This window comes from Molossus molossus, unplaced genomic scaffold (assembly GCF_014108415.1).
Source record: "Molossus molossus isolate mMolMol1 unplaced genomic scaffold, mMolMol1.p scaffold_m16_p_5, whole genome shotgun sequence".
Taxonomy (NCBI): Eukaryota; Metazoa; Chordata; class Mammalia; order Chiroptera; family Molossidae; genus Molossus; species Molossus molossus.
The window spans coordinates 59,238,745-59,265,880 of NW_023425388.1; the positions used below are offsets into that span (position 1 = coordinate 59,238,745).

At 37.8% G+C, this 27,136-nt stretch overlaps 1 protein-coding gene across 30 annotated transcripts in view; it reads left to right on the forward strand.

Annotated features, from left to right (window-relative positions):
• The window catches only part of DLG1 (discs large MAGUK scaffold protein 1), a 261,892-nt gene extending 243,726 nt beyond the window's left edge, over positions 1-18,166 (forward strand). For 10 of the 30 annotated variants that reach the window (XM_036243175.1, XM_036243180.1, XM_036243182.1 and 7 more), the window contains 3 exons: positions 3,536-3,645; positions 13,370-13,461; positions 16,212-18,166. In XM_036243175.1, the coding sequence (XP_036099068.1) occupies positions 3,536-3,645; positions 13,370-13,461; positions 16,212-16,318 (309 nt within the window). In that variant the 3' untranslated portion in view covers positions 16,319-18,166. The remainder of the gene's footprint in view (positions 1-3,535; positions 3,646-13,369; positions 13,462-16,211) is intronic. The other 20 variants (XM_036243167.1, XM_036243166.1, XM_036243169.1 and 17 more) reach the window with 14 other exon arrangements.
• The last annotated feature ends 8,970 nt before the right edge of the window (positions 18,167-27,136 follow it).

The window sequence follows — 27,136 nt, forward strand, 5'->3', positions numbered from 1 at the left end:
TAAAGAGGGGAGGAGAGCCTGGCCAGTGTGGCTCAGTGGATTGAGCATAGTCTCACGGACTGAGAGATTCAGGTTCAATTCCCAGTCATGGCATATGCCCAGGTTTCAGATTCAGTCCTCAGTAGGGAGCATACAGGAAGCAGCCGATTGGTGTTTCTCTTTCACATCCATGTTTCTATCTCTCCCTCTCCCTTCCTCTCTCTCTAAAAAAAATTCAATAAAAACATTTTTTTTTAAAAAAAGGAGAAGAGAGCTGGCCGGTTTTGCTCAGCGGTTAGAACATCGACCTGCGGACCAGAGAGTCCCAGGTTCGGTTCCCACTGAGGGCATGTACTTCGGTTGCAGTTTGTCCCTGGTCCCGGTTGGGGTTGTGTGGGTGGCAACCACTTGATGTGTCTCTCTCACATCAATGTTTCTCTCTCTCTCTTTTCCTTTCTCTCTCCCTCCCACTCTATCTGAAGATAAGTGCAGAAATGTCCTCGGGTGAGGATTAAAAAAAAGAAAAGAAAAAGAAATAGAGATGTATGTATATACATACCTATATGTTTCCCTACACTATCCCCTAAAAATTATGACTCTTCAGTAAACAATGAAAATACCTAGTGCCTAGATCTTGGCTTCTAGATATCATTCTCCATTTTTAAAAATTCAGAACTCCTTGAAAAAATGGCTAATTCCAGGCCTGAGACCAGGAAGTACAAGGTGAACCTCAAACATTTTCTGTGCTGGAAAAATAAGGAAGTACTTTAAAAATAATGAGAATGTGTCAAAAAGACACAGAAGCCAACCTGTAGGGTCCCCCAGAAGCCACATCTGGATAATTTGAATGTTAAAATAAATGATAATATTAACTGATTATAACATAGAGAATAAAGTTAAGAATCTAAGAATCGCCCTGGTCGGTTTGGCTCAGCGGTTAGAGCGTCCGCCTGCGGTCCGGAGAGACCCGGGTTCGGTTTTTCGCTAAGGGTATGTACCTCGGTTGCAGTTTGTCCCCGGCCCTGGTTGGTCGTGTGGGTGGCAGCCACTCGATGTGTCCCTTCCACATCAATGTTTCCCTCTCTCTCTCTTCCTCTCTCTCCCTCCCACTCTATCTGTACAAAAAAATGGAAAAATGTCCTCGGGTGAGGATTAAAAAAAAAAAGAATCTAAGAATCTATAATGGTATAAATAAATAAGTGAATGGAGAGAAGGAAAAGTTTTGACTTACATTAGAATGTCTACTAACAAAGGTAAAGGGATGAAGAAATCTCTCTTGATAACCACTATGGTAATAATTGTTTCAGGCCAGAATCATCAGTGTAAGATAAAATTAATGAGTGAATGAATTGACATCTAATGAGAAACAGGATATTTACGTAGTTTCCATATATCCTCCCCCTAAAAACTTACCAGTTAAAAAGGGAAAAATAGTCATCTTACAATGGAGAAAACTGGCAGACAAAATTTTAAACAAGTTATCAAAATTAACATCCCTAGTAATGGTACAAATAGATATTATATGTCTCCTGGTATGATGGACGGAGAAGGATACACCATTTCTGTGGTATTCCTGCCAAAAATGTGTAACCTGCCATTTGATGGGAAACATCAGGCAAACCCAAGCTGAGGCATAGTCTATGAAAAAAAAAAAAGTCCTGTAATTCTTCACACTTACCAAAATCATGAAAGACAAAAACTAAAAAAATTGACAGATTGACAGAGACTGAAGAGATATTACAACTAAATACAATGTGTGATCCTGGATTGGATTCTAGACCAAGAAAATTTTTTTTTTTTTTACAGTAAAGGACGTTAGATGGGCAACTGGAATTATACTATGGTTATTTAAGAGATACCGTTGTTGTGTTTTTTAGGAAATAGGGGGTAAAGATGTATGTCTGTAATTTGCTCTCAAATTTTATGTACATATTTGGAGTGATGAAATAAAGCAAACCTGGGGGGCGGGGGGAATAAACCAAACAACTTATATGCATATATACATAACACAGACTACAGTATCATGAAGGCAGGTGGTGTGGGCAGTAGCGGGGAGGAGGATGTCAAAGGGGGGGAAAGGAGGGACATCTGTAAAAAAAAATAATAATTGATTAATTTTTTTTTTTTTTTATCCTCACCCGAGGACATTTTTCCATTTTTTTGTTCAGACAGAGCGGGAGGGAGAGAGAGGAAGAGAGAGAGAGAAACATCGACGTGAAAGGAACACATCGAGTGGCCGCCACCCGCACAACCAACCAGGGCCGGGGACAAACTGCAACCGAGGTACATGCCCTTAGCGGGAACCGAACCCGCTCTGGACCGCAGGCCGACTCTCTAACCACTGAGCCAAACCGGCCAGGGCTAATTGATTAATTTTTAAAAAGGCAAACCTGATAGAATGTTAATGCTTTAGTGTAAAGCTTTTTAAAATTTCTAAGCAATCAGATAGAATATTAATATCTGAAAAAAGTAGATAGTGGGACACTTGTTTCTGTTAGTTTCTTTTCTATATGTTTGAAGTACTTATATAATATTACTTTTTTTTTTTTATCCTCACCCGAGGACATTTTTGCATTTATCTTCAGACAGAGCAGGAGGGAGGGAGGGAGGAAGATAGAAACATCGATGTGAGAGAGACACATCGAGTGGTTGCCACCCACACGACCCCAACCAGGGCTGAGGACAAACTGCAACCAAGGTACATGCCCCTAGTGGGAACCGAACCCAGGACTCTCCGGTCTGCAGGCCAACACTCTAACCACTAAACCAAACCAGCCAGGGCTATAATATTTTTATATTTCTTCTAAAGTGAAATTATCATTCACTGAAGTATACACAGCCCTTACTTAGATTACAAAATTTATTATGGGGACGTACCTGATTTAAAATATGTTACAAAAAAATATATTTGATAAATTATAAGTACTACCTTATTTAACATGGAAATGCTCATCTTCATTAAAAACCTAAATGGTCTTTGTCAGTGAATTTAAGCATATCAGAAAAGTGTCTTAAATCCAGAACTGGATTTCCCAAATGTTAGTTTATGATCAAGTTTTTGCTAGTTCTCCAATAAAGTGAGAAATAGGATAGAGTAGTGCTAGTGAAGTTTTATGAATTTAAATTTATTCCATTTTAAAAGTTTTCCTTTATTCTAGGCTTTTTACTTTCTTATTGATCATATATTCTTTTATGAGATGATGGTTATGGTAAAATGGTAGCTTAGAATTTCTTTTAATGCCATTCCTCAGCAAAATAAAAAATAGGAACCCCATCCTGGTTGCCATTTTGAGAGATTAATGATATATAAAATCTAAGAGTAAGGGAACTGTATTTTCATTCCTTCTTAAATGTAATATTTGAGAATGGAAAATTAATTATTCATAGTCATTATGCATTGTCTTTATTTAATTTGCTAACAGAAATGACAAGTTTCCTTAAAGTGAATAGGATCCAAACATCATAATTCAGATTCTGTACCTGTAGGAAATGTACCTTTGATATAATTGAAAATATTTGGTTCACTTGTTTTTCTTCTTTATTCTCTCTATTTTAGGGCAAACACTGTATCCTTGATGTGTCTGGAAATGCCATAAAGAGACTACAGATTGCACAACTTTACCCAATCTCCATTTTTATTAAACCCAAGTCCGTGGAAAATATCATGTAAGTTAAATAAGACACAGGCTCTAAGTAGAGATCCAGTCTCTATCACTTACTACATTAGGTAATTTATTTAACCTCCCTGCATCTCAGTTTCTTTATCTCTAAAATGGAGAAATTGATAGTATACCCACCTCTTAGGGTTGTTGTGAGGATTAAATAAGCTCTCTGTGACATTAACTGTCATCATCACCAACATTAATATACTTAAGTATAAGGGAACATGTATTAGAATTTTAAGTTTAAAGAGTCATATTTGGCTAGTACCTACTGAATGGAGCAGTACAGCTTTGAGTAACTATTAAGAGAATAAAGTGATATATAACTACTTACCTGACAGGGCAAGAAATACAATTTAAATACAAACTAAAAGATGAGAGAAAAGAGCAAATAAAACCATAGTACAGGTGAGGCAAAAAGAATACAGATAGTAATATGGCATAAATGAACCCAAATATTTCATCAATTAAATGATAGACTAGTCCAATTAAAAAAACAAAGATTATCAGAATGGATGAAGAAAAAACAATCATATGTTGCTTTTGTAGAAGAGGAAAAAATATTTTCCTTCTACTCTTCTAGGTTCTGAGCTGGATGTCTATTTAAAAAAAAAAAAAAAAAAAAAAAAAGCAAGCCGTGGCCGGTTTGGCTCAGCGGTTAGAGTGTCTGCCTGCGGTCCTGAGAGACCCGGGTTCGGTTCCCGCTAAGGGCGCGTACCTCGGTTGCAGTTTGTCCCCGGCCCTGGTCGGTTGTGTGGGTGGCAACCACTCGATGTGTCCCTTCACATCGATGTTTCTCTCTCTCTGTTCCTCTCTCTCTCTCCCACTCTACCTGAACAAAAAATGGAAAAATGTCCTTGGGTGAGGATAAAAAAAAAAAAAAAGATTAACCAGAGAAATGCATACAGATTTATTTTTATTATTTTTTTGTGTGTGGCATGGAAACCTTCATAAAGAAATGGTTAAACCTTAATATTTTTATACTAGGTTTTACAAAGAGTAGAAAGTCACGGGAAAATTTGATAGGACCATGGATATGAGCTAATAGTAAACTAGGGGAAACATAGCAAGGCCTGTTCATTCACATTCCTCTCAGTATCCCTCCATCTTCAAAGATGCTTCTTTTCTCCAGGTATAGAGAAGTTATCTCTCACATGAGGATCTTATGACCTACTTCAGGGAAAGGTCAGAGTTCTTCCTGCACCTGCCATTTTTCAAATTCCTTTATCTTAAAATATGCAGTATACCAAGTTACCATATTTTAGAATGGTGTATATGAAACCACTCAACTATATGGTGCTTTCATAAGACACTCCTTGAATATTAGTCTATGAAAAGACCTAAAGTAACAGAATTCAGATGATTGAAAACAAATATTCTCTGACTGTGATGAAATCAAAATAGAAATCAGTAATGAAAAAATCACCAGAAAATCCCCATATATTTGGAAATGAATGGGTAAAGAAGAAATCAGCCTAAATTAATAAGTGTTTTGAACGAAATGGTAACGAAAGTGTGAAGTAAATAAGTTTGGAGGATCTAGCAGTCGTGGTGATAGAAAATCCCTACAGCCTTAAATATTAGGAAAGAATGTTGGAAGCCAAATGTTAGGAATAAATGTTGAAAATCTAAGATCTTGAGAAATTAGAAAAAGAGCAGTCAATTAAACTCAAAGAAGGTAGAAATTAATGCAATAGAAAACAAAATTATGGTAGAGAGGATCAACAAAACCTAAAATGTTGTCTTTGAAAATACTATAAAATGTTAATAAGATCAAGGGAAGAAAAGAAAGAAGGCATAAATAATATTAGGAATCAAAATGGGAATATCCACTACACATCCAATAGACATTTAAAAGTTAGCAGAGGCAATCCAATAGAAAAATGAGCAAAGGACTTGGGCATTTCACAAAAGAGGATAACCAAATAGTGAACATGAGATATGGTGATAAATTAATCATGGAAATGCAAGTTAAAACCAGTGTTATACACTACCACCCACACACCAACATTGCTAAAACGAAAAAGAAAATATCAAATGTTGGCAAAGATGTGAAGCAACTGAAACTCATATCACTGATAGGAGTGTAAGTTGGTACTTCCACATTGGTAAACTGTTTATAGTATCTCCTAAAGTTGAACAAACACATAACTTAAGACCTAGAAGTATTATTCCTAGATATATACTCAATAGAGATGTTTACCAAAGACATGTACTTGATTGTTGACAGATGTACTATTCAAAATAACGAAAACCTTGAAACTATCCAAATGCTCATCAGTAAATACATAAATAAATTATGACATAGTCACACAATGAAATATTCTACAGCAGCAATTTTCAACCTTTTTTCATCTCATGGCACATACAAACTAATTACTAAATTCTGCAGCACACCAAAAAAAAATTTTCTAATCTGACCAAAAGGTATAATTTTTATTCACAGTGGATGGTTATTATTATGTTGATTCTTGTAATTTTTTAAATTTGACAATCTGAAGAAAAAGATGTGACTAAATAGTTAGGTATTGCATGTTTTAAAAATTCTTGCATCGCACAGGTTGAAATTTTCTGTTCTACAGTAATGAGAATGGGCAATCTCCAACTACACACAAAAGTACAAGCATACCTCTGTATATGACAGACCTATAGTCAACCTCATACTCAATGGATAAAAATTAAAAGCATTTCCCTTAAGAACAGGAACAAGACAGGGATGTCTGCTTTTGCCACTCTTATTCAACATAGTACCAGATGTCTTAGCCACAGCAATCAGACAAGAAGAAAAAAATAAAAGATCCAAATTGGGAAGGAGGAAGTGAAACTGTCATTATTTACAGATGACATGATATTATACTTAGAAAACCCTAAAGACTATACCAAAAAAATGACTAGATTTAATAAATGAATTCAGCAAAGTAGCAGGATACAAAATTAAAATCCAGAAATCAATGACATTTACCATTGCAACAAAAAAAAATTAAGATACCTAGGAATAAACCTTAACTGAGGAGGTAAAAGACCTGTTCTCAGAAAACTACAGGACACTGAAAAAAGGAATAGAGGAAGATATAAAAAAGGGGAGGCACACCCTGGCTGGTTTAGCTCAGCGGTTAGAGCGTCAGCCTGTGGTCCAGAGAGACCCGGGTTCGGTTCCCCCTAAGGGCGCGTACCTCAGTTGCAGTTTGTCTCCAGCCCTGGATGGGTCGTGCAGGTGGCAACCACTCGACGTGTCCCTTTCACGTTGATGTTTCTCTCTCTCTCCCCCCCCCCCCCCCACTCTATCTGAACAAAAAAATGGAAAAATGTCCTGGGGTGAGGATAAAAAAAAAGGGGGTGGGGAGGCATATACCATGTTCATGGATTGAAAGAATCAACGTCATTAAAATGTTCATACTACCCAAAACAATCTATAGAGTCAATGCAATCCCTATTAAAATAACAACAGCGTATTTCACAGATCTAGAACAAGTACTCCAAAAGTTTATATGGAACCAAAAAAGACCCCATATAGCTATAAGAGTCTTGAAAAAGAATAACAAAGTTGGAGGAATCACAATTCCAGATATCAGGTTATACTACAAAATCATTGTAATCAAAACAGCCTGGTACTACCACAAGAACAGGCATATAGAACAGAACAGAAAACCCAGAAATCAACCCAAGACGTTATACTCAATATTTGACAAAGGAGGAAAGAGTATACAATGAAGTAAAGGCAGTCTCTTTAGTAAATTGTGTTGGGAAAATTAGACAGGTAAATGCAAAAAAAGAAGAAAGAAACTAGACCACCAACTTACACCATACACAAGAATAAACTCAAAATGGATAAAAGACTTAAATTAAGTGTAACTCATGAAACCATAAAAATTCTAGAAGAAAATGTAGGCAGCAAAATCTGAGACATCACACAGACTTTTCACTGATACGTCACCTTGGGCAAGAGAAAGGAAAACGTTAATAAATGGGACTACATCAAACTAAAAGGCTGCACAGCAGAAAAAAACAGCATCAAAATGAAAAGGGAACCCACTGTATGGGAGAACATGTTTGCCAATGATATATTGGATAAGGGGTTAATTTCCAAAATAAATAAAGTACTCATACAACTCAACAAAAGGAAGACTATCCTATTTAAAAATGGGCAGAGGACCTGAATAGACACTTCAAAAAGGACATGCAAATGGCCAGGAGACATGAAAAAATGCTCAACATCATTAATCAGAGAGATACAAATTAAAACAACTGTATTGCCTCACACCTACCAGAATGGCTACCATGAACAAAACATCAAACAAGTACTTGTGAGAATGTGGAGAAAAGGGTACTCTACTATACTGCAGGTGGGAATGCAGACTGGTGCAGCCACTATGGAAAACAATATGGTGTTGCCTCAAAAAATTAAAAATGTAACTGTCATTTCACCTAGCAGACTGACAAACCTCAGAGGGAAAGAGGGTGGGGAGCTGGGAGAGTTAAACCAAAGAACTTTTATGCATGTATGCGTAACCAGTGGACACTGATAACACAGTGCAGTGAAGGCAGGTGGAGCAGGGAGGAGGGGGAAAAAATAAGGCACATCTGTAATACTTAAAACAATAAAGATAAATTAACATTTAAAAATTTTTAAATTTAAAAACTATAGGCATAACTCGGAGATATTGCAGGTTTGATTCAAGAGCACCACAATAAAACAAATATTACAATAAAGTGAATCATAAGTTTTTTGTTTCCTAGTATATACAAAAGTTATGTTTATACTATACTATAGTCTATTAAGTGTGCAGTAGCCTTATGTCTTAAAACATGATGTACATACCTTAATTTTAAAATACTTTGTTGTTTAAAATATGCTAACCATCATTGAAGCCTTTAGCAAGTCGTAATCTTTTTGACAGTGAAGGGTCTGGCCTTGATGTGATGGCTGCTGACTGATCAAGGTGCTGGTTGTTTTTTATTTCATTTTTTATCCTCACCTGAGGACACTTTTTGCATTCATCTTCAGATGGGGAGGAATAGAGAGAGAGACACATCGATGCAAGAGAGACACATCGACTGGTTGCCACCCACATGACCCCAGCTGGGGCCAGGGACAAACTACAACCAAGGTACTTGCCCTTAGCGGGAACCGAACCCAGGTCTCTCCGGACCACGGGCCAGCACTCTAACCGCTGACCCAAACTGGCCAGGGCAAGGTGCTAGTTGTTGAAGTCTGGGGTGGCTGTGGAAATTTTAAAATAAGACAACTGCTCTGGCCATTTTGGCTTAGCATTTAGAGCATCAGCCCTCACACCCAAAAGTCTTGGATTCAACTCCCAATCAAGGGCACGTACCTGGGCTTCAGGTTCAATCCCCAGCCCTGGTTAGGATTGTGCAGGAGGCAACCAATCGATGTGTCATTCTCACATTGATGTTTCTCCCTCTCCCTCCATCTCTTCCACTCTGTTGAAAAAAAATCAATGGAAAAATATCCTTGGGTGAGGATTAACAAACAAAAATGAAATAAAATAAAATAAAATAAAATAAAATAAAATAAAATAAGACAACAGTGAAGTCTCCCATATCGACTGACTCTTTTTTCTATGAACAATTTTTCTTGTAACATGCAACGTTGTTTAATAGCATTTACCCACAGTAGAACTTCTTTCAAAATCAACTAAGTTTATATCTATTCTAAATCCTTTGTTGTCATTTCAACAATTTTCACAGCTTCACCAGGAGTAGATTTCATCTCAAGAAACCTCTTTTCTTTGCTCATTCATAAGAAGCAACTCCTCATCCATTCAAGTTTTATCATGAGATTGTAGCAATTCAGTCACATCTTTAGGCTCCACTTCTAAGTCTACTCAAAAGGTTACATTCAACAAGGTTCAATATGGCAAGAATATATAACAGTTATAAGCATTTATGTACCTAATGACAGATCATTAAAATATATGAAGCAGCCCTGGCCAGTTTTGCTCAGCGGTTAGAGCATTGGCCCGCAGACCAATGAGTTGCGGGTTCAATTCCGGTCAAGGGCACATACCTTGGTTGCGATTCATGCCTGGCCCTTGTCGGGTTGTGCAGGAGGCAGCCAGTCGATGTGGCTTTATCACATCAATGTTTCTCTCTCTCTCTCCCCCCACCCCCCACTCTATCTGATAATAAGTAGAAAAATATCCTCAGGTGAGGAATAAAACATAAAAATAAAATATATGAAGCAAAAACTGACAGAATTAAAAGGAGAAAGTTTTCCAGTAATAGTTGAAGACTTCAGTACCCCACTTACAGTAATTGATAGAACAAACAGAAGATAAGTAAAGAAATGGAGGACGTAAAAACAGAATAAATCCACTAGACCTAACAGACACAGAACATTCTACTCAACAGTAGAGTACAGGATGGGCCAAAACTAGGTTTACATTTGTTCATATGGATAATAATAAATATAAGAATAAACTTATGTACTCACAACTGTAAACCTACTTTTGCCCCACTCTGTATACACTCATTTGCACATGGAATGTTTTCCAGGATAGACTATGGGTGACAAAATGTCTCAATAGATTATAAAAGATAAATATTATAAAACTATCTTCTCTGATCACAACAGGTTGAATTTAGAAATCAATAGCAAAAGTAAGACTGGAAAACTGACAAAATTGTCGAAATTAACGCACTCTTAAATTACCAGTGGATCAAAGAAATCACAGGAGAAATTAGAATGAAAATGATAACATATCAAAATTTATGGGACACAGCAAAAGCAGTGCTAAGGGGGCAATTTATAGCTATAAATGCTTATAGTAAAAAGCAAGATGTCAAATTAACAACCTAACTATTTCTTGAGCTAGAAAAAAAGTAATCCCAAAGCTAACAGAAGGAAATGAAGATTAGAGCATAGATCAACAAAACAGAGAATAGAAAACAATAGAGAAAAATCAGTGAAAGCAAAAGTTGGTTCTTCAAAAAAGATTAACAAAAAAATGACAGATCTGTAGCCAGGTGGATTAAGGCAAAAAAGAGAAGACTCAAACTACTAAAATATGAAATGAAATTAGGGACATTACTACAGATTCTATGGAAATAAAATTATAAGAGTACTATGAACAATTGTGCACCCAAAAAAATGGATAACCTCAACCAATGCAGTTATAGCATTTGACAATATTCAACACCCTTTCTTGATAAAAACACTCAGCAAAATAGGAAAAGAAGGAAATTACTTCAACATAAAAGACATGTATGAAAAACCCACAGTGGTAAAAGAGTGAAAGCTTTTTCTCTAAGGACAGGAACAAGGCAAGGATGCCTGCTTTTCACCATTTCTATTTAGCATAGCACTGGAATTTATGGCCAGATCAAATTTAAAAACTATCCCAGGTAAGAATTAAAATTAAAGACATCCACACTGGAAAGGGAGAAGTGAAATTATCTCTGTTTTCAGATGATATGATCTTATTTGTAGAAAACACTAAAGACACCACATAAAACCTATTAGAACTAATAAATTCAGCAAAGTAGCAGCATTCAAAGTCAACACACAAAAATGAGTTGCATTTTTGTACACAGGCAGTGAATCTGAAAATGAAATTAGAAAAACAATTTCATTTATAATAGCATCAAAAAGATAAAAATGCTTAGGAAATAACTGAGGTGAGAGATTTGTACAATGAAAAGTATAAAACACTGAAGAAATTGAAGAAGACATAAATAAATGGAAACTCATTCCATGTGCATGGATTAGAAAGAAGACTAAATTGTTGTCAAAATGTAAAAGCTTTTCAAAGCAGCCCTGGCCAGTTTGGCTCAGTGGTTGGAGCGTCAGCCTGCGGTCCCGAGAGACCCGGGTTCGGTTCCCACTAAGGGCGCGTACCGCGGTTGCAGTTTGTCCCTGGCCCTGGTTGGTCATGCGGGTGGCAGCCACTCGATGTATCCCTTTCACATCGATGTCTCTCCCTCTCTCCCTCCCACTCTATCTGAACAAAAGATGGACAAATGTCCTCGGGTGAGGATAAAAAAAAAATTTTTTTTTTCAAAGCAATCCTCAAATGCATTGCAATGCTGTCCCTATCAAAATCCCAATGACTCTTTGCAGAAGTAGAAGAACCCATACTAAAATGCATATGGACTCTCAAGAGATAACCAAATAGCCAAAACAGTCTTTAAAAAGAACAAAAAAACTTGAAGACTCACACTTCCTGATATCAAAATTGACTACAAAGCTATAGTAATCATAGTGTGGTATGGACCTAAAGACAGACATATAGACCAGTAGAATGGAATAGAGACCTCAGAAGTAACACCTCACATACATAATCAATTGGTTTTTAACAAGGATGCAAGACCATTTAAAGGAAGAAGAAAACAGTCTTCAACCAGTAGTGTTGGGAAAACTGGTAACCCACATGCAAAAGAAAGAAGTTGGACCCTTACCTAAGCCATATACAAAAACTAACTCGAAATGGACCAAAGACCTAAATGTAAGACAATAAAACTCTTGGGGAAAAACATAGGATAAAAGCTTCACAACTTTGAATTTGGCAATGATTTCTTGGTTATGACTTGAAAGACACAGGTAACAAAAGAATAAAAAAGATTAGACTTGCCCTGGTCGAGTGGGTCAGTTAATTGGAGTGTCATTCCATACATCAGGAGGTTGCAGGTTTGATCCCCAGTCAGGGCAAGTTTGAGAGGCAAGTGATCATTGTGTGTGTGTGTGTGTGTGTGTGTGTGTGTGTGTGTGTGTGTGTCTCTCTCTCTCTCTAAGAATCGATAAAAACATATCCTCAGGTGAGGGTGTATTTTAAAAAATTATACTTCATGAATATTTAAACACTTTTTTCTGTATCAAAAGACACAATATACAAAGTAAAAAAGCAGCCCACAGAATGGGAGAAAATATTTGCAAATCATATATCTGATCAAGAATTAATATTTAGAATATATAGAGAACTCCTGAAACTCAACAGGGAAACAATCCAATTCAAAAATGGGCAAAGTGCTTGAATAAACATTTCTCCAAAGAAGATACACAAATGAATAATAGCACCTGAAAAGATGCTTAACATCACTATTCATCAGGGAAATACAAATCAAGACTACAATGAGATACCACTTCACATGTACGAGGATGGCTACTGTAAAAAAAACAAACAAAACAAGTGCTGGCAAAGATGTGGAAAATTGGAACTCCTGTGCACTGTTGGTAGGAATGTAAAATGGTACAGCTGCTATGGAAAATAGATGGCATTTCTTCAGAAAATTAAATATAGAATTGCCATTTGATGCAACAGTTCTACTTCTGGATTCCAGATTGTCATGAACAGACCTTACTTGGAATTTGATTCAAATATATCTCTTTTTTTCATGTTTATTTATTGAAGAAACTAAATCATTTTTTCTGCAGTTTCCCAGACAATATTTTTCTAATTGCCTTCTCATTCTGTTTAATGTTTGTGTTCCCTTTATTATCTGTGAATTGATAGGTAGATCTTTAAGTCATATCTTGATATGAAGTTTTTATCAAAGTCAAAACTGTCAAATCTTAGTTTTTTGACTGCCTTAAGCCAATGCAAGTATAAAGATATATATTCAGTGACTGAATCTAATTTTTAATGACATTCATAGTCTTAACAGAGCTCAGCTTTTCATGACTTTATATTTTATGTCTTCTCTCCTTTGTCATCTCTCTTCAGAAAGTATTATAATGTAGTAACTGCCAATTTCTAAATTTATTTGCATAGGGAAATGAATAAGCGTCTAACAGAGGAACAAGCCAGAAAGACGTTTGAGAGAGCCATGAAACTGGAACAAGAATTTACTGAGCATTTCACAGGTTGGCATATGTGTCAGTGCCCTTTATGACAGAATTTTGCTTTGGAGTCATGTGAAGTGACCCATTGAAAAGGATTTTGGCCCTGGACGGTTTGGCTCAGCAGTTGGAGCGTTGGCCTGTGGACCAGAGAGTCCCAGGTTCGGTTCCCGCTAGGGGCATGTACCTCGGTTGCAGTTTGTCCCCGGATCCGGTTGGAGTTGTGTGGGTGGCAACCACTCGATGTGTCTCTCTCACATCGATGTTTCTCTTACTTTCTTCTTTCTCTCTCTCCCTCCTGCTCTATCTGAAGATAAATGCAAAAAAAACAAAAAAAAGGGATTTTGAACTATGTCCACATCTACCAGTAGTAATTAATACTATCATTTTTAGATAACACACCTAACCTAGGCAGTGGCGATGAGGAATCTTGAAATTTAGTGTTTCTTGGATTATTGATTAAGACAGTATGTACAGGAATAATTCACACATGGCTGGTGGAAAGTAGATGCAGATTTGATTTCTTCTGTGAAACTGACTTTTTTTTTTTTTTTAATCCTCGCCCGAGGACATTTTTCCATTTCTATTCAGATAGAGCGGGAGGAAGAGAGAGAGAGAGAGAGAGAAACATCGATGTGAAAGAGACACATCAAGTGGCCGCCACCCGCATGACCCAACCAGGGCCAGGGACAGACTGCAACCGAAGTACATGCCCTTAGCGGAAACTGAACCCGGGTCTCTCTGGACTGCCAGCCGACACTCTAACTGCTGAGCCAAACTGGCCAGGGCTGAAACTGACTTTTATCCTTTATAAATCTTGATCCATTTTAAGATATTATTTGTTTAAAAAGAAAAGAATCGCCTGGCCAGTGTGTCTTAGTGGATTGCGCATCCTCCCATGAGCTGAGAGGTCCCAGTTTGATTCCCCATCAGGGCACTTGCCCACGTTACTGGCTCCGTCCCCAATAGGGGGTATACAGGAGGCAGCCAATCAGTGTTTCTCAAATTGATATTTCTATCTCTCTCTCTCTCCCTTCCTCTCTCTCTAAAAAATCAATAAAAACAGCCCTGGCCAATTTGGTTCAGTGGTTAGAGCGTCGGCCTGCGGTCCGGAGAGACCCAGGTTCGGTTCCCGCTAAGGGCACGTACTTCGGTTGCAGTTTGTCCCCGGCCCTGGTTGTCGTGCGGGTGGCAGCCACTCGATGTGTCCCTTCACATCGATGTTTCTCTCTCTCTCTCCCTTCCTCTCTCTCCCTCCCACTCTATCTGTACAAAAAATGGAGAAATATCCTTGGGTGAGGATAAAAAATAAAAAAAAAATCAATAAAAACACATATAAAATATAAATAAATAGAAAAAGAAAAGAATGGGTATCAATTCCCCAATAATCTCTCATTTACTTTATCCTTTAAATTATTATTCCTTAGGTATCTTTAAATAGGTTTTTGTCATTGTTATTTGTTTGAAATAATGAAAAAGAAAGAGAGAGAAAAAGAAAGAAAGAAAGAAAGGAAGGAGGGAGGGAGGGAGGGAGGGAGGGAGGCCGCTGCCCTGGCCCGTTTGGCTCAGCGGTTAGAGCATCCTGCAGTCCAGAGAGACCCAGGTTCAGTTCCCACTAAGGGCACGTACCTCGGTTGCAGTTTGTCCCTGGCCCTGGTTGGGTCATGTGAGTGGCAGCCACTCAATGTGTCCCTTTCACCTCTCTCTCTCTCCCCCCCCTCTCCCTCTCTCTCTCCCTCCCGCTTCCCCCCCCCCCCCCACTCCCTCCAACCCGCAACTCCCTCCCACTCTATCTGAACAAAAAAATGGAAAAATGTCCTCGGGTGAGGATAAAAAATAAATAAATAAAAATGGAATAATGGTAAGCTTATATTCACATTAAGTACCATTAAGAGCCATGGTGGTGTGACCCATGTGCTTTTTTTATATATATAATAATTTTAGGCTTACAGAATATTTGTAAGAATAGTACCAACAATCCTTATATACTCTTAACCCTTATTCCCCAAATGTTAACGTTTTACCACAATTATAATTTTTTTCTGAAACATTTAGGAGTAGATTGCAGACAGATACTCTTAAAAAAAAAATATATATATATATATATATATATATATATATATATATATTATATATACCATTGTAATTATTGTATTTAATTGATTTGCCTTTCAAAGAGAGCCAAAAAGAAACCAATAACAAACAAAACCCAAACCTTTTTTTATACATATATATATAAAGGAAATTGTCTCCTGGCTCATTGACACCAGTCCAGTTCTTTCCTTCTGTGACAGAAAAGAGAAAATTCTCTGTTCATTGCTTATGTGGATAAATTCTTCCATCCCTATGTCAGAGGATGTGATAAGGCAAGAATCAGGCTGAATATTTAGCACTCTTTTTCTTTGGATGCTATTCTCACAATGAATCCAACTCTGGTTATTTCCATATTCACTCTGCTTTTCATTTAAACTTGGAGACACCCATCGAATTTCTTAGACTTGACTCAACAATATAGACTATTATTGAACCCAGATACTCTTTTGACGCTAAATACTTCAGTGTGTATTTCCCAACTACACAATACAAAGTAAAAATTACCAAATCCCACTTTTTGAATAATTCTTAAAATAAAATTTTTTAATATTTTACAAATAGGAAAATTAATGAAATGAGCAGTTTTTACTAAGCAATAACTATTTCTAAGATTTGGCTTCTATTTCACTAATAATTATAACAATGAAGATAAACAATGGAGGTTTCTGATTTCATTACAGCTATTGTACAGGGCGATACGCTGGAAGACATCTACAACCAAGTGAAGCAGATCATAGAAGAACAGTCTGGTCCGTACATCTGGGTTCCAGCAAAAGAAAAGTTATGAGGACTGATGTGGTTTTTTTGTTTCTCTTTTCCACAATCTCATTTTCTTTGACATTTCTTTGCCCTTTCCTTTGGAGTCTGTCTTCAGTACTCCTTCCATGTTGAATATTATCCCACTCATCATGGTCTGCAGTTGCACTTGTTTTTGCAATCTAGTGTCTCCTTCAAGTTGTAGCATCTGTATTATTTCATGTCACTATTGGTTTGTGGCCGTTTTTCAGAACTGAAAATGGAATGGCCTGACCAGCTATTAAGGATTTGGGAAGATGGGGAAATTGTGGTAAAATTCCTTAATGTTTAAGGGAAAGTAACTTTAAAAGATTTTCAGAAAAGCTTTATATACATTTTTTTCAAATTTCAATATAAATGAAAGAAAAGTGATTTTAATCAATGATTTAGTAAACTTGGAGCAACAATGCATGCTTAACTTTAATAGCATGGTTTGGCCAATGTATTAGCTCTCAAGTCCTTTTCTCAGTTGATTTCTGTTATCTCAACAAATACTTCATCATAGACAAATAAGGAAATACATGTTTTTTAATTTCAAAATTAATGTCTGGGTTAACTTTCATAATTTCACAAGGGATACTCATTTTTCATACGAGTTCTTCAAGTCTTACTGTTTGAGGGCGTTTTCCCCCAGTACATCTACTAGGGATAATAATGTTTAAATGTTTTTAACCTACTTGTACAACATTATTTATAGTATCTTACAGAAGTTGTCCATACATAATGAGCATCACATTTCTGAACTGAGGCCATGTTTAGGTGCTACAGGGAGCTCACCTTTTACACATAAGGTTGAGAAAATTTCATAGACATTTAAGTACAGATAAAACAGACATTATAGTGGTGATATAGTAATCATGACAATGAAAAAGGAGTCCAACTCATAGTCTAAAACTTTAAACATATTCTTAGGAGTCAGATTTTAATGAATATTTTACCCACAATAACTGCCTATTTTGTTATAATAAAAATATATATATATATATAAATATATATATAAAACTTTCTTTAACTAAACTCTGTAACTATGGGAATTATTTTCTTTACATAGTTGCACACACAAGCATATATATTTAAAATATATTTTTTCTTTTGCCACCTACTCTTAACTTTTTGTTTGTTTTTTTAAATTAAATATTAATTGATTAGATTTTATCTTCCTTAATCATGTGAACTGAAAACAGGGGTATGGTGGTTATGGAAAGAAACTTTTAGGGAAATTAGATTACAAGTAAAAGTATAGGCATGTTCTCCTCTTTTCTACAAAAGTTTTCAAATGGTTCCTAGTTGGTTTGTTTTTATTTTTGTTACTGTTGTTCTTGTCATTGGGTTTGAATTTGGTCCTCTGCCTCTCCTTCCAGTTCTCCTTTCATTAATAGGCAAACAGGCAGAAGCCTCATGAATGAGTGTTTCCCCTCAGACTGCACACTATTCATCTCTTGTGGCTGCAGTGCACTAGAGTTGTGCAAATCTTAATGGTGAGCAATTTCAAGAAATTGTAGTGAAAGGTAGATATGATTTCAGTAATCAATTTCTCTGGTATTTTATATTAATAATATTATTTAGCTTCCCATTGCTTTTTTGGCATTGTTTATTAAATACATGTTTTTGACAACCTCCACATTGCAATTTCTCAAACAAATGAGTACTGGTTTGTAAAGAATTATCAACATTATCCATTCCATATATGAGAAAGAGGAGAACAGCTAATAAACTTTATTGTAAAATCTATATGTTAAATGTGTCTTGAATTTTGAAAGAAAAAATGATTTTACAGGCTACCATTTTCTTGGAACAGTTTGGGGCATCACATAATTTATAAACTAAATTCAAGAACTATCAAGCTAGTTAATCAAAATTTCTTCTGTAGGTTTGGAATTGAGTATGTTAACATCAAAATATATACTATATCGGTTACACTAAATATAGTAGATTGGTAGCACACCAGACTAGAAGAAAATTATTGTAAAATGATTCAAAAGCCCCAGAAATCACATTACGACAAGATGCCAGCGTAAGCCATTTTGAAGTATTTACTGGTCACATATTGTAAAATGTCATGAGATTATAAAATGATGCCATTTATGTGTTTAAATATATATTACATTGCTTTATGGACACCCTTATTAGGTGAATGTTGGTTTTTTTTTACAAGAAAATACAGTTGAGCCCTGGCCGGTATGCTCAGTGGTTAGCACGTCAGACCAAACATCAAAAGGTCAAGGTTCGATTCCAGTCAAGGGCATATACCTGAGTTACGGGTTCAATCCCCAAACCCAGTGGGGGGGGTGTGCGAGAGGCAACCAATTGATGTGTCTCTCACATGGATGTCTTTTTCTTTCTCTCCCTCTCTCCCCTCCCTCCCTTCCACTCTCTCTAAAAAAAAAAAAAAAAAATAGAAAAAGAAAAACACAATGGAAAAGATAACTTCGGGTGAAGGGTAACAAAAAAAAAGTTAACCCTTGAACAACATGGGTTTCAACTGCCCAGATTCACTTTTTTGCGGTGTTTTTTTTTGTTTTTGTTTTGTTCAATAAATATATAGTCAGCCCTCCGTGTCCCCAGGTTCCCCACTCACAGATTCAGTCAGCCACGGATCGGGGACCCACAGACACGGAGGGCTGACTGTGTGCATTGTTCCATGCCATTTATATAACAGATTTGAGCATCCATGGATTTTGGTATCTGTGGGTGGTCCCCCAATACCAAGGGACAACTGTAGTTAAATTTAGGGGGAGTCAAAAGTTATATGCAGATTTCCAACTACGTGGGTTGCCCCCCCCCCCAACTAGCCTTCATGTTCTTCAGTGGTCTACTGTACTAACTTTTGTGCAGCTTTCTAGATTGTGTAGAATTAATAAAAATACTAATTGCTTAGTATCACTCTACAATAGCCACTTTGCATATTCTTATTTAATTAATAAAAAGATTAGCGTTAGTAGCCTCATTACAAGGTTTAAGTGAAATCATTGCCCAAGATGACTTAGCTAGTAAATAGCAGTGCTTGGTATTTGTATCCAAGTCTCTCTGCCCCAAGTTCTTTCTAATATACTATGCTGCCTTATTTTCAACCCCTACTATGTAAAGCACTATGACTTAAATTATGTTATTTTAGTGGCCCTTTACAGATAAAGACTAGATGAAGGTCCTTGCCTAGGGTCACATAGTAAGTAGGGACAGACGGATAAAATAAGTCATTCCCATCACAGCTGAACTGACTATTTCTGGGAAACTTCCACACTAGCGCTGTCACAGTGACATACGAAGAAAGAACTTGAGAATCAAAATGAAATGGTATCCACTATTCTAATTTACAGAGAATTATGTCATTTGAATGATTTATGAAATATTTCTTATTTTTAATATGCTTCTTAATATCCTTAAGTTGAAAAAAATTAAAATGCCTCTTAAATGTGACTACACATCTGGTTGCTTTCCTATTCCATATCTTACCAGTCCTCTTCAAAATATGAAAGCAAACTTGCAGAGCTCATTCCATTTTATATAAAGGACTTGAGCATCCATGGGTTTTGGTATCTGTGGAGGAACAACTGGTTAATAGTTGTTTTTAAACTACATAGTATTTAAACTCCAAAGATGGCAATTTGGGGACTTATGAAGAAAATTTGTTTTCTAAAGTATTAAACAGTTACCTTCCCAATTCTCTGCCTTGAGTACTTTTTTTCTTTATTGATTTAGAGAGAGAGAGAGAGAGGAATGGAGAGGGAAAGAGATAGAAACATTGATGAGAGAAAACACCAATTGGTTGCCTCCTGCATGCCCCCCCACTGGGGATTGGGCCTACAACCTGGGCATGTGCCCTGAGTGGGAATTGAACCAGCAGCCTCTTGGTGCATGGGTCAATGCTCAACCACTGAGCCACATCAGCCAGGCAACCTTGAGTACTTTTTTTTAATCCTCACCCGAGGACATTTTTGCATTTATCTTCAGATAGAGTGGGAGGGAGAGGGGGGGGAAGAGAGAGAGAGAAACATCGATGTGAGAGACACATTGACTGGTTGCCACCCACATGACCCCAACCGGGGCCGGGGGAAAACTGCCACCAAGGTATGTGCCCTTATCAGGAACCGAACCCAAGATTCTGGTCCATGGGCCAACGTTCTAACCACTGAGCAAAAGTGCAACCTTGAGAACTTTTCATTTACACATGAAAAATAAGTCCAGAGATCCTAGTATCTTAACCAAAGTTACACTGCAAATCAGGAACAGAGTCAGAATTAGAACCTTTAACTCCTGGCTCTTGGAACAGTGGATTTTCTACCATAACAGTTTCTTTTTCTCCTATACTGTGAACTGAGTTTAGTGGATTATGTGTCATCCAAAGTTTGAATTACTGATTAAAAGAAAGTAAATGTCAGCAAATTTAAGATGTTTTATTGAGGTGTTTGAATTTAAAAGATATTAAGGAAAAACACAAATGTTACTTTTCAGACCCAAGTTTAGATGATCTGGTGTTTTAGTCCAATGTTGAAGATTTCATTTATCTCCCTGCAGAATTGCATGATAGAGCTGTCCTTGGCTTTGACAGTAGAGTATTATAATGTGAAGACTGGGCTATGGAATCAGCCTATTTGAATGCCAGCTCTGCCATTTACTGGTCATGTAACTAAGCTTGGGCAAGTTGTATCATTTCTTTCTTTTTACCGTTCTGTAATGTGTACATATTTTGAGAAGCAGTATGATTACAAATAAATCTTAGCTAGCACATAGTACACTCTAATAAAAGTTCATTCCTTTTTGCTTTGGAATCAGAAACCTGACATTGTTCCAACTCCCCTTGTACAAATTAACCTGAGCTTTCATTTTGCTATATTTTAAATAGGATTTGAATGACTACCCTACAAGATTGTTATAAGGGTTAAGTAAACTAGGGTGTGCAAAACACCAGTCACAGCATCTGATACTTGATTCTCATTACTTCTGTTCTTCCTCTTGCTCTGTAGTATTTATGGTTGGCAGCAGAAGACTGAGAAAAATATGGTCCACCATTTTTCATCATCTATAAAGAAATCTTTGCCAGACTTCTAGTTAAGAAATTATTTACATTTCCATTCCTATAATCATGTTTACTCATCTCTTCCTCTAAGGATCAATACTCTGTCAGAGATGTTATGACTTTGACCTACCCTAACTCATCGGGGAACTGGAAGACATGATTTCATAAGCTATTCTCACATCTCTGCACAGTGCTAGACCCAACAATCCATAGCAATTCTCTAAAACATTTATTATTGTGAGTCTAAAAACCGGCCTTAAAAAGATTAAATGACCCAGATGAGATACATTTTCTTTCTTTTTTTTTTTTAAAGGAATGAATCTTTTTTTTTTATCCTCACCCGAGGACATTTTTCCATTTTTTGTTCAGGTAGAGTGGGAGGGAGAGAGAGGAACAGAGAGAGAGAGAGAAACATCGACGTGAAAGGAACACATCGAGTGGCAGCCACCCACACAACCGACCAGGGCCAGGGACAAACTGCAACCGAGGTTTGCGCCCTTAGCGGGAACCGAACCCGGGTCTCTCAGGACCGCAGGCCGACGCTCTAACCGCTGAACCAAACCGGCCAGGGCGAGATACATTTTCTTTCATTCAATTTGACTAGGACTAGCAGAGTCACTATTTACTACTTTCTTGTTTACTTTTCACTGTTAGCTTCTTCATTCCATCCCCAAATCCTCGTCTGTTAAACAGCATTGTGAGCAGAATTGGTGGTCAGGTAACCTGGTATTATTGTTGGAGGCTTTAAAGAACAGATACCAAACCTGACCAGGGAGAGCTTCACATTATGGTTTTTCCGGCTGTCTATGACCTATATAATAGTAGTAAAACACATACGGGACGAATTAGGGGAAGGAGACCAGAGAAAACTGAAGGCTGGAATTCTCTCCCACTATTTCTTTTACTTTTTATTGAAGCATACATATATAAAATGTATTAATATCATAAGTGTACATATACCTTAATGAACAAACATAACCCATGTAACAACCAGCATGAAGCTCAAAAAACAACAACCAGCATGCACCCTGGACATGCCACCTTCCCCATCACCACTACCCACCAGCTTTCTCCAAGTCACTGCTCCTACTCCAAGGGAAGCCACTGTTCTAACTTTCTTACTGTATTTTTTGATTTTTAAATTTATGTACTGTAAAATTCTTCATGGTATACAATTTTATGAATTTTGACACATGCATAGAGTCATGTAACCACCCCCACAATCCAGAATACAAAACAATTCCATTATCCAAAAATTTCTCTCATGCTTGCCCCTCTGTAGTCAACCCCTAGCTTCTGACAACCACTGATGTTTTCTCAGTGCCCATAGCTTTGCCTTTCCCAAAATGTCATATAAATGGAATATCATTTTTGCCATTTTGGATGTATCTTCTTTCACTTAGCAAAATGCATCCGAGATTCATCCATGTTGCTGTATGCATCAATACTTTGTTGCTTTTTGTTGCTGAGTAGTATTCTATTTATCAATGTATTCCAGTTTTTTTATCCATTCACTAATTGGACTTTTGGATTGCTTCCAGTTTATCCTGCTAGATTTTTGTACTTTTTTGCAACTCTAATCCTGCAGGAACAAGAGGCAGAACCAGAAATGGGTTTCTGATCTGACAGCCATGACAGGCCCTCACCCTGCTCCCCCTCTGTCTCTACTTTGAGCATCCACACACTTTAGCAGTTGCGCAGGAGTCTATCATCCTAAAACAAACTTTAAATGCAGAATAATAGGTCCCAAGAGCCTGTATACAAAACAAATTTGTTCCTAAAGTTGGAGACTGCAAGAATAAGCAATTAAGAGTTTTAAAATTTCAAGTTCCCAGGAATAATAGTGACTGGTGCCAGATTCTCACCACTGGTGTCCTAAGGGAAATAATGGTCAATTTAGGACAGTAGTAAATGAGGAGAAAATAGTCTGAGCGACAAATGAAAACAGCCATTTGTTAAAAGTGAGATTGTCTAATAACTTTACAATTTAGAAAATGGTCCATCGAGAAGCCTTTATCTTTTAAGACAATCTTTTTTGAGCAGCAGAGTATAGTTTGTTTTTTTTTCATTATTAACTACCAATATGCTATAGGTGGTAACCTCTCTGCATCTTAAATATTATTAATATTTCCATTCAACCTTTTTGCATGCTGAGAACACTTGACCTTGATGGTCTTTTCCATTCCTATCACAATATGATTTGACTTCTCACATGTGTGTTTTCAAAAAATATTAGGTTACTCGTTTAAAATTGCTCTAGACTACACCTTAGGAATTACTGGTGTTTACCCTAAGTAGGAATAAAGTACTCAAATTGAGCATAATTTCATCCCTTTTGCTAACCAAGTGTTAATGACCAATTTAATTTGGACAATTTTTACAACAGTGGAATGTTGTTGTTTTTTTTTAACTATATGAAATCTGTGCAAAACAATTAGCATGTGAAACAAGATATAGTGAATTTTCTGGTGGAAGAAAAGATCAGAGCAATGATGTGATCTTTCTTTAGAATGTCTAAAATTAGGTTCGTTTACCTCACAGATGGGAGAGCTAATGACAACGAAAGTCCCATATGTTCCACACTGTGAATCTCTACAAAAAGGTTTTCTAAATCTTGTGTTATTTGATCAAAAATGTCTACTTCCCTAGTGGTATTTAAGACTGGAAAAGATATCTCTTGATGATGGATTCCTTTCTTTCTCTGAAAGTTTTGTGCTTGGTTCAGATCCAGTATATCTGACATTCCTCATTTACCCATACTAGGAAAAAACCTATACTAAACTTTTAACTATTTTTCTACTTGTGGTTAATAAGAGTTGTACTTAATAGGATATCCTTTCCATCACCCAAGTTTGTTTGATTGATTGATTGATTGATTGATTGATTTTTATCCTCACCCGAGGACATTTTTACATTTATCTTCAGATAGAGCGGGAGGGAGAGAGGGAGGAAGAGAGAGAGAGAGAGAGAAACATCGATGTGAAAGGGACACGCCGCCCGCACGACCCCAACCAGGGCCGGGGACAAACTACAACCGAGGTACATGCCCTTAGCAGGAACCATTCCCGGGACTCTGGTCCGTGGGCCGATGCTCTAACAGCTGAGCCAACCCACCCAGGGCTATCACCCAAGTTTTAACCTTAGTGCTTCTTGACATTTCTCATCCCCAAGTATCCAATCACCAAATACTATTGATTCTTCTTTCACTTTTTTTTTTGCTACCATTTCTAGTCATCACTTTATTTTATTTTTTTTATCCTCACCTGAGGACATTTTTCAATTTTTCGTTCAGATAGAGTGGGAGGGAGGAAGGGAGGGAGGGAGGGAGGGAGGGAGGGAGAGAGAGAGAGAGAGAGAGAGAGAGAGAGAGAAACATCGACGTGAAAGGGACACATCGAGTGGCTACCACCCGCACGACCAACCAGGGCCGGGGACAAACTGCAACGGAGGTACATGCCCTTAGCGGGAACTGACCCCTGGTCTCTCTGGACCACAGGTCGACGCTCTAACCGCTGAGCCAAACCGGCCAGGGCCTAGTCATCACTTTAATCCAGGCCCTAGCCCACCCTCACTCCCAGGCCTGGATTGCTGCAGTGACCCCTCTAATCATCGCTCAGCCTCTCATTTGCTCCCTTGCTGATCAGTCATCCACCAGATGACTTTTCCTAAAATGCATTTTAGATTGTGTTTCTCTCCTCAATGACCTTCATGGGTCCTAAATCCAAAATAATGAACTGGCCTGCATAGTATAGTTTCTGGAACACAGTACATATGTGGTCAATAAATCATCTGCCACCACCCTATGCCCCCAGTCATACGTCTTATTCACACACCCTCTGCAGTGCTCGTCTTGTAGCGGTTGGTCATGCAGATTCCTACCTCAATAATTGTGTCCTTCCCACCCAAGTCCTCTTATCCAAAGCCCTGCCTTCCTTCAAGGTCTACCCTAAGTCCAGCACCCTGCAGAAGCCGATTATAGCCCTCGATGCCTGAATTCCTGCAGTACTTACTGGGTGTCCAGTTAACACTGAACATGTGCTCCCTGTGCTGCTTTTTACTTCTTTAGGAGAATGGTTCGTCTCAGATTAGGTGGCCTTCTCTTTGTACTCCTCTGCCCCAGTGGTATTCGTAGCAGATGGTCAGACTGCACAACTCCCCCGCTTCTCCAGAGCCTGCAGGCCTCTGCGCAGCATGGCCTCTTTCTTCACTGCTATGGCTCTTCGTGGGCTGAAACCAGCCTGTGCAGGTGTTGGCAGTCAATTTCATTTGTGAATGGGGGAGGGGAGTGGAGGAACGGATGGGAGTAAATAAATGGGTCAGACTATACATCTCTAAATCAGCTACTTTTGTTTGTTTAGGTATTGTCCTTTCCAGTTCCTAGTACAATGATCTCCCTTCCTGCAGGTGCTTTGTGATATTTCTCTTTGTATAAATTTTATCCTCCTTGTGCCTATGTTTTCATTATAAGTCATCTGAAACCTTCCCTGGTAACTGGAATATGAATAACTTCTCTGAAAGTCTTAGTGACAGAGCTAAATATAGTATTCATGATTTTACTTCTTTACTCTTGACATCCTTTTGTATTGGTTTCCACTCAGATTAAATCTTATATTCAATGAAATAGATGGAGATTTATTAATGGCTTTAAAGTTGGATCTCCAGAATACTATGCAGCTGTAAGAAAGAGAGATATCTTATTCTTTGAGATGACATGGAGGGTCCTGGAGAGTATTATGCTAAGCAAAATAAGCCAGTTAAAGAAAGACAAGTACCACATGATCTCACTTACTTTTGAAACATAATGGGCAAAATAAGCTGTCGACCAAAAGAGATCCAGAATTATGGGAGTAGGGAAGAGACTGACAAACCTCAGCGGGATGAGGGGTGGAGGAGTGGGAAGAGATAAACCAAAGAACTTATATGCATAGATGCACAACCCATGGACACGGACACTGAGCTGGGGAAGGCAGGAGGAGGGTGGGAGTGGAAAGGAGGGCGTCAATGGGGGGAAAAAGGGGACATCTGTAATACTTTCAACAATAAAAAAATAATGATGGTGATAAAGTTGGATTTCCAGAATTAATCATGGAGCCCTTTACTCCTACATTTTAAAGTCTGGACTGCAAGGAAATTTTTCATGGAAAAAAACATGGTTTAAAAATTTTAAAAAAACTGAACTCCCACATGAGGGACTCACGTGAATGCAGGATTGACTCAGTGGGAGTCTTTTCTACCCCCTCATCTTCCCCATCTCCAAGGAAAATGCATTTTGTTTTCCTTTCAAGACCTCTCTGCACACCCTGGCCAGTGTGGCTCAGTGGTTGGAGCATCAGCCTGCACACCAAAGGGTAGTGGGTGTGATTCCTCGTCAAAGGCACATACATACCTGGGTTGCAGGTTCATCCGGCCCCAGTCAGGGTTGTGTGGGAGGCAGTCAATTGATGTGTGTCTCTCTCACACACATCTCTCACTCGCTCGCTCTCTCCCCTTCCCTCCCTTCCACTCTCTCTAAAAAATCAATGGAAAAAATATCCTCGGGTGAGGATTAACAAAATATTTTTTTTAAAAGGACCTCTGTGTCCTCCTGATCTTGTCCCTCACACCTTCTTCAGTTACCCCCTTTCCCTGTATCTTTAGTTTCCTTCCTCTGTGCACCGCATGTGCTCTGACCGTATGATCAAATCACTCCCGTCCTAGAAAAAACTTCCCTTGACCCCAAATCCCCTGAAAACAACCCTTTCCTCTTCCTTTCTTAGCCAAGTACCTTGAGACACTGTCTACTTTTCCATTCAG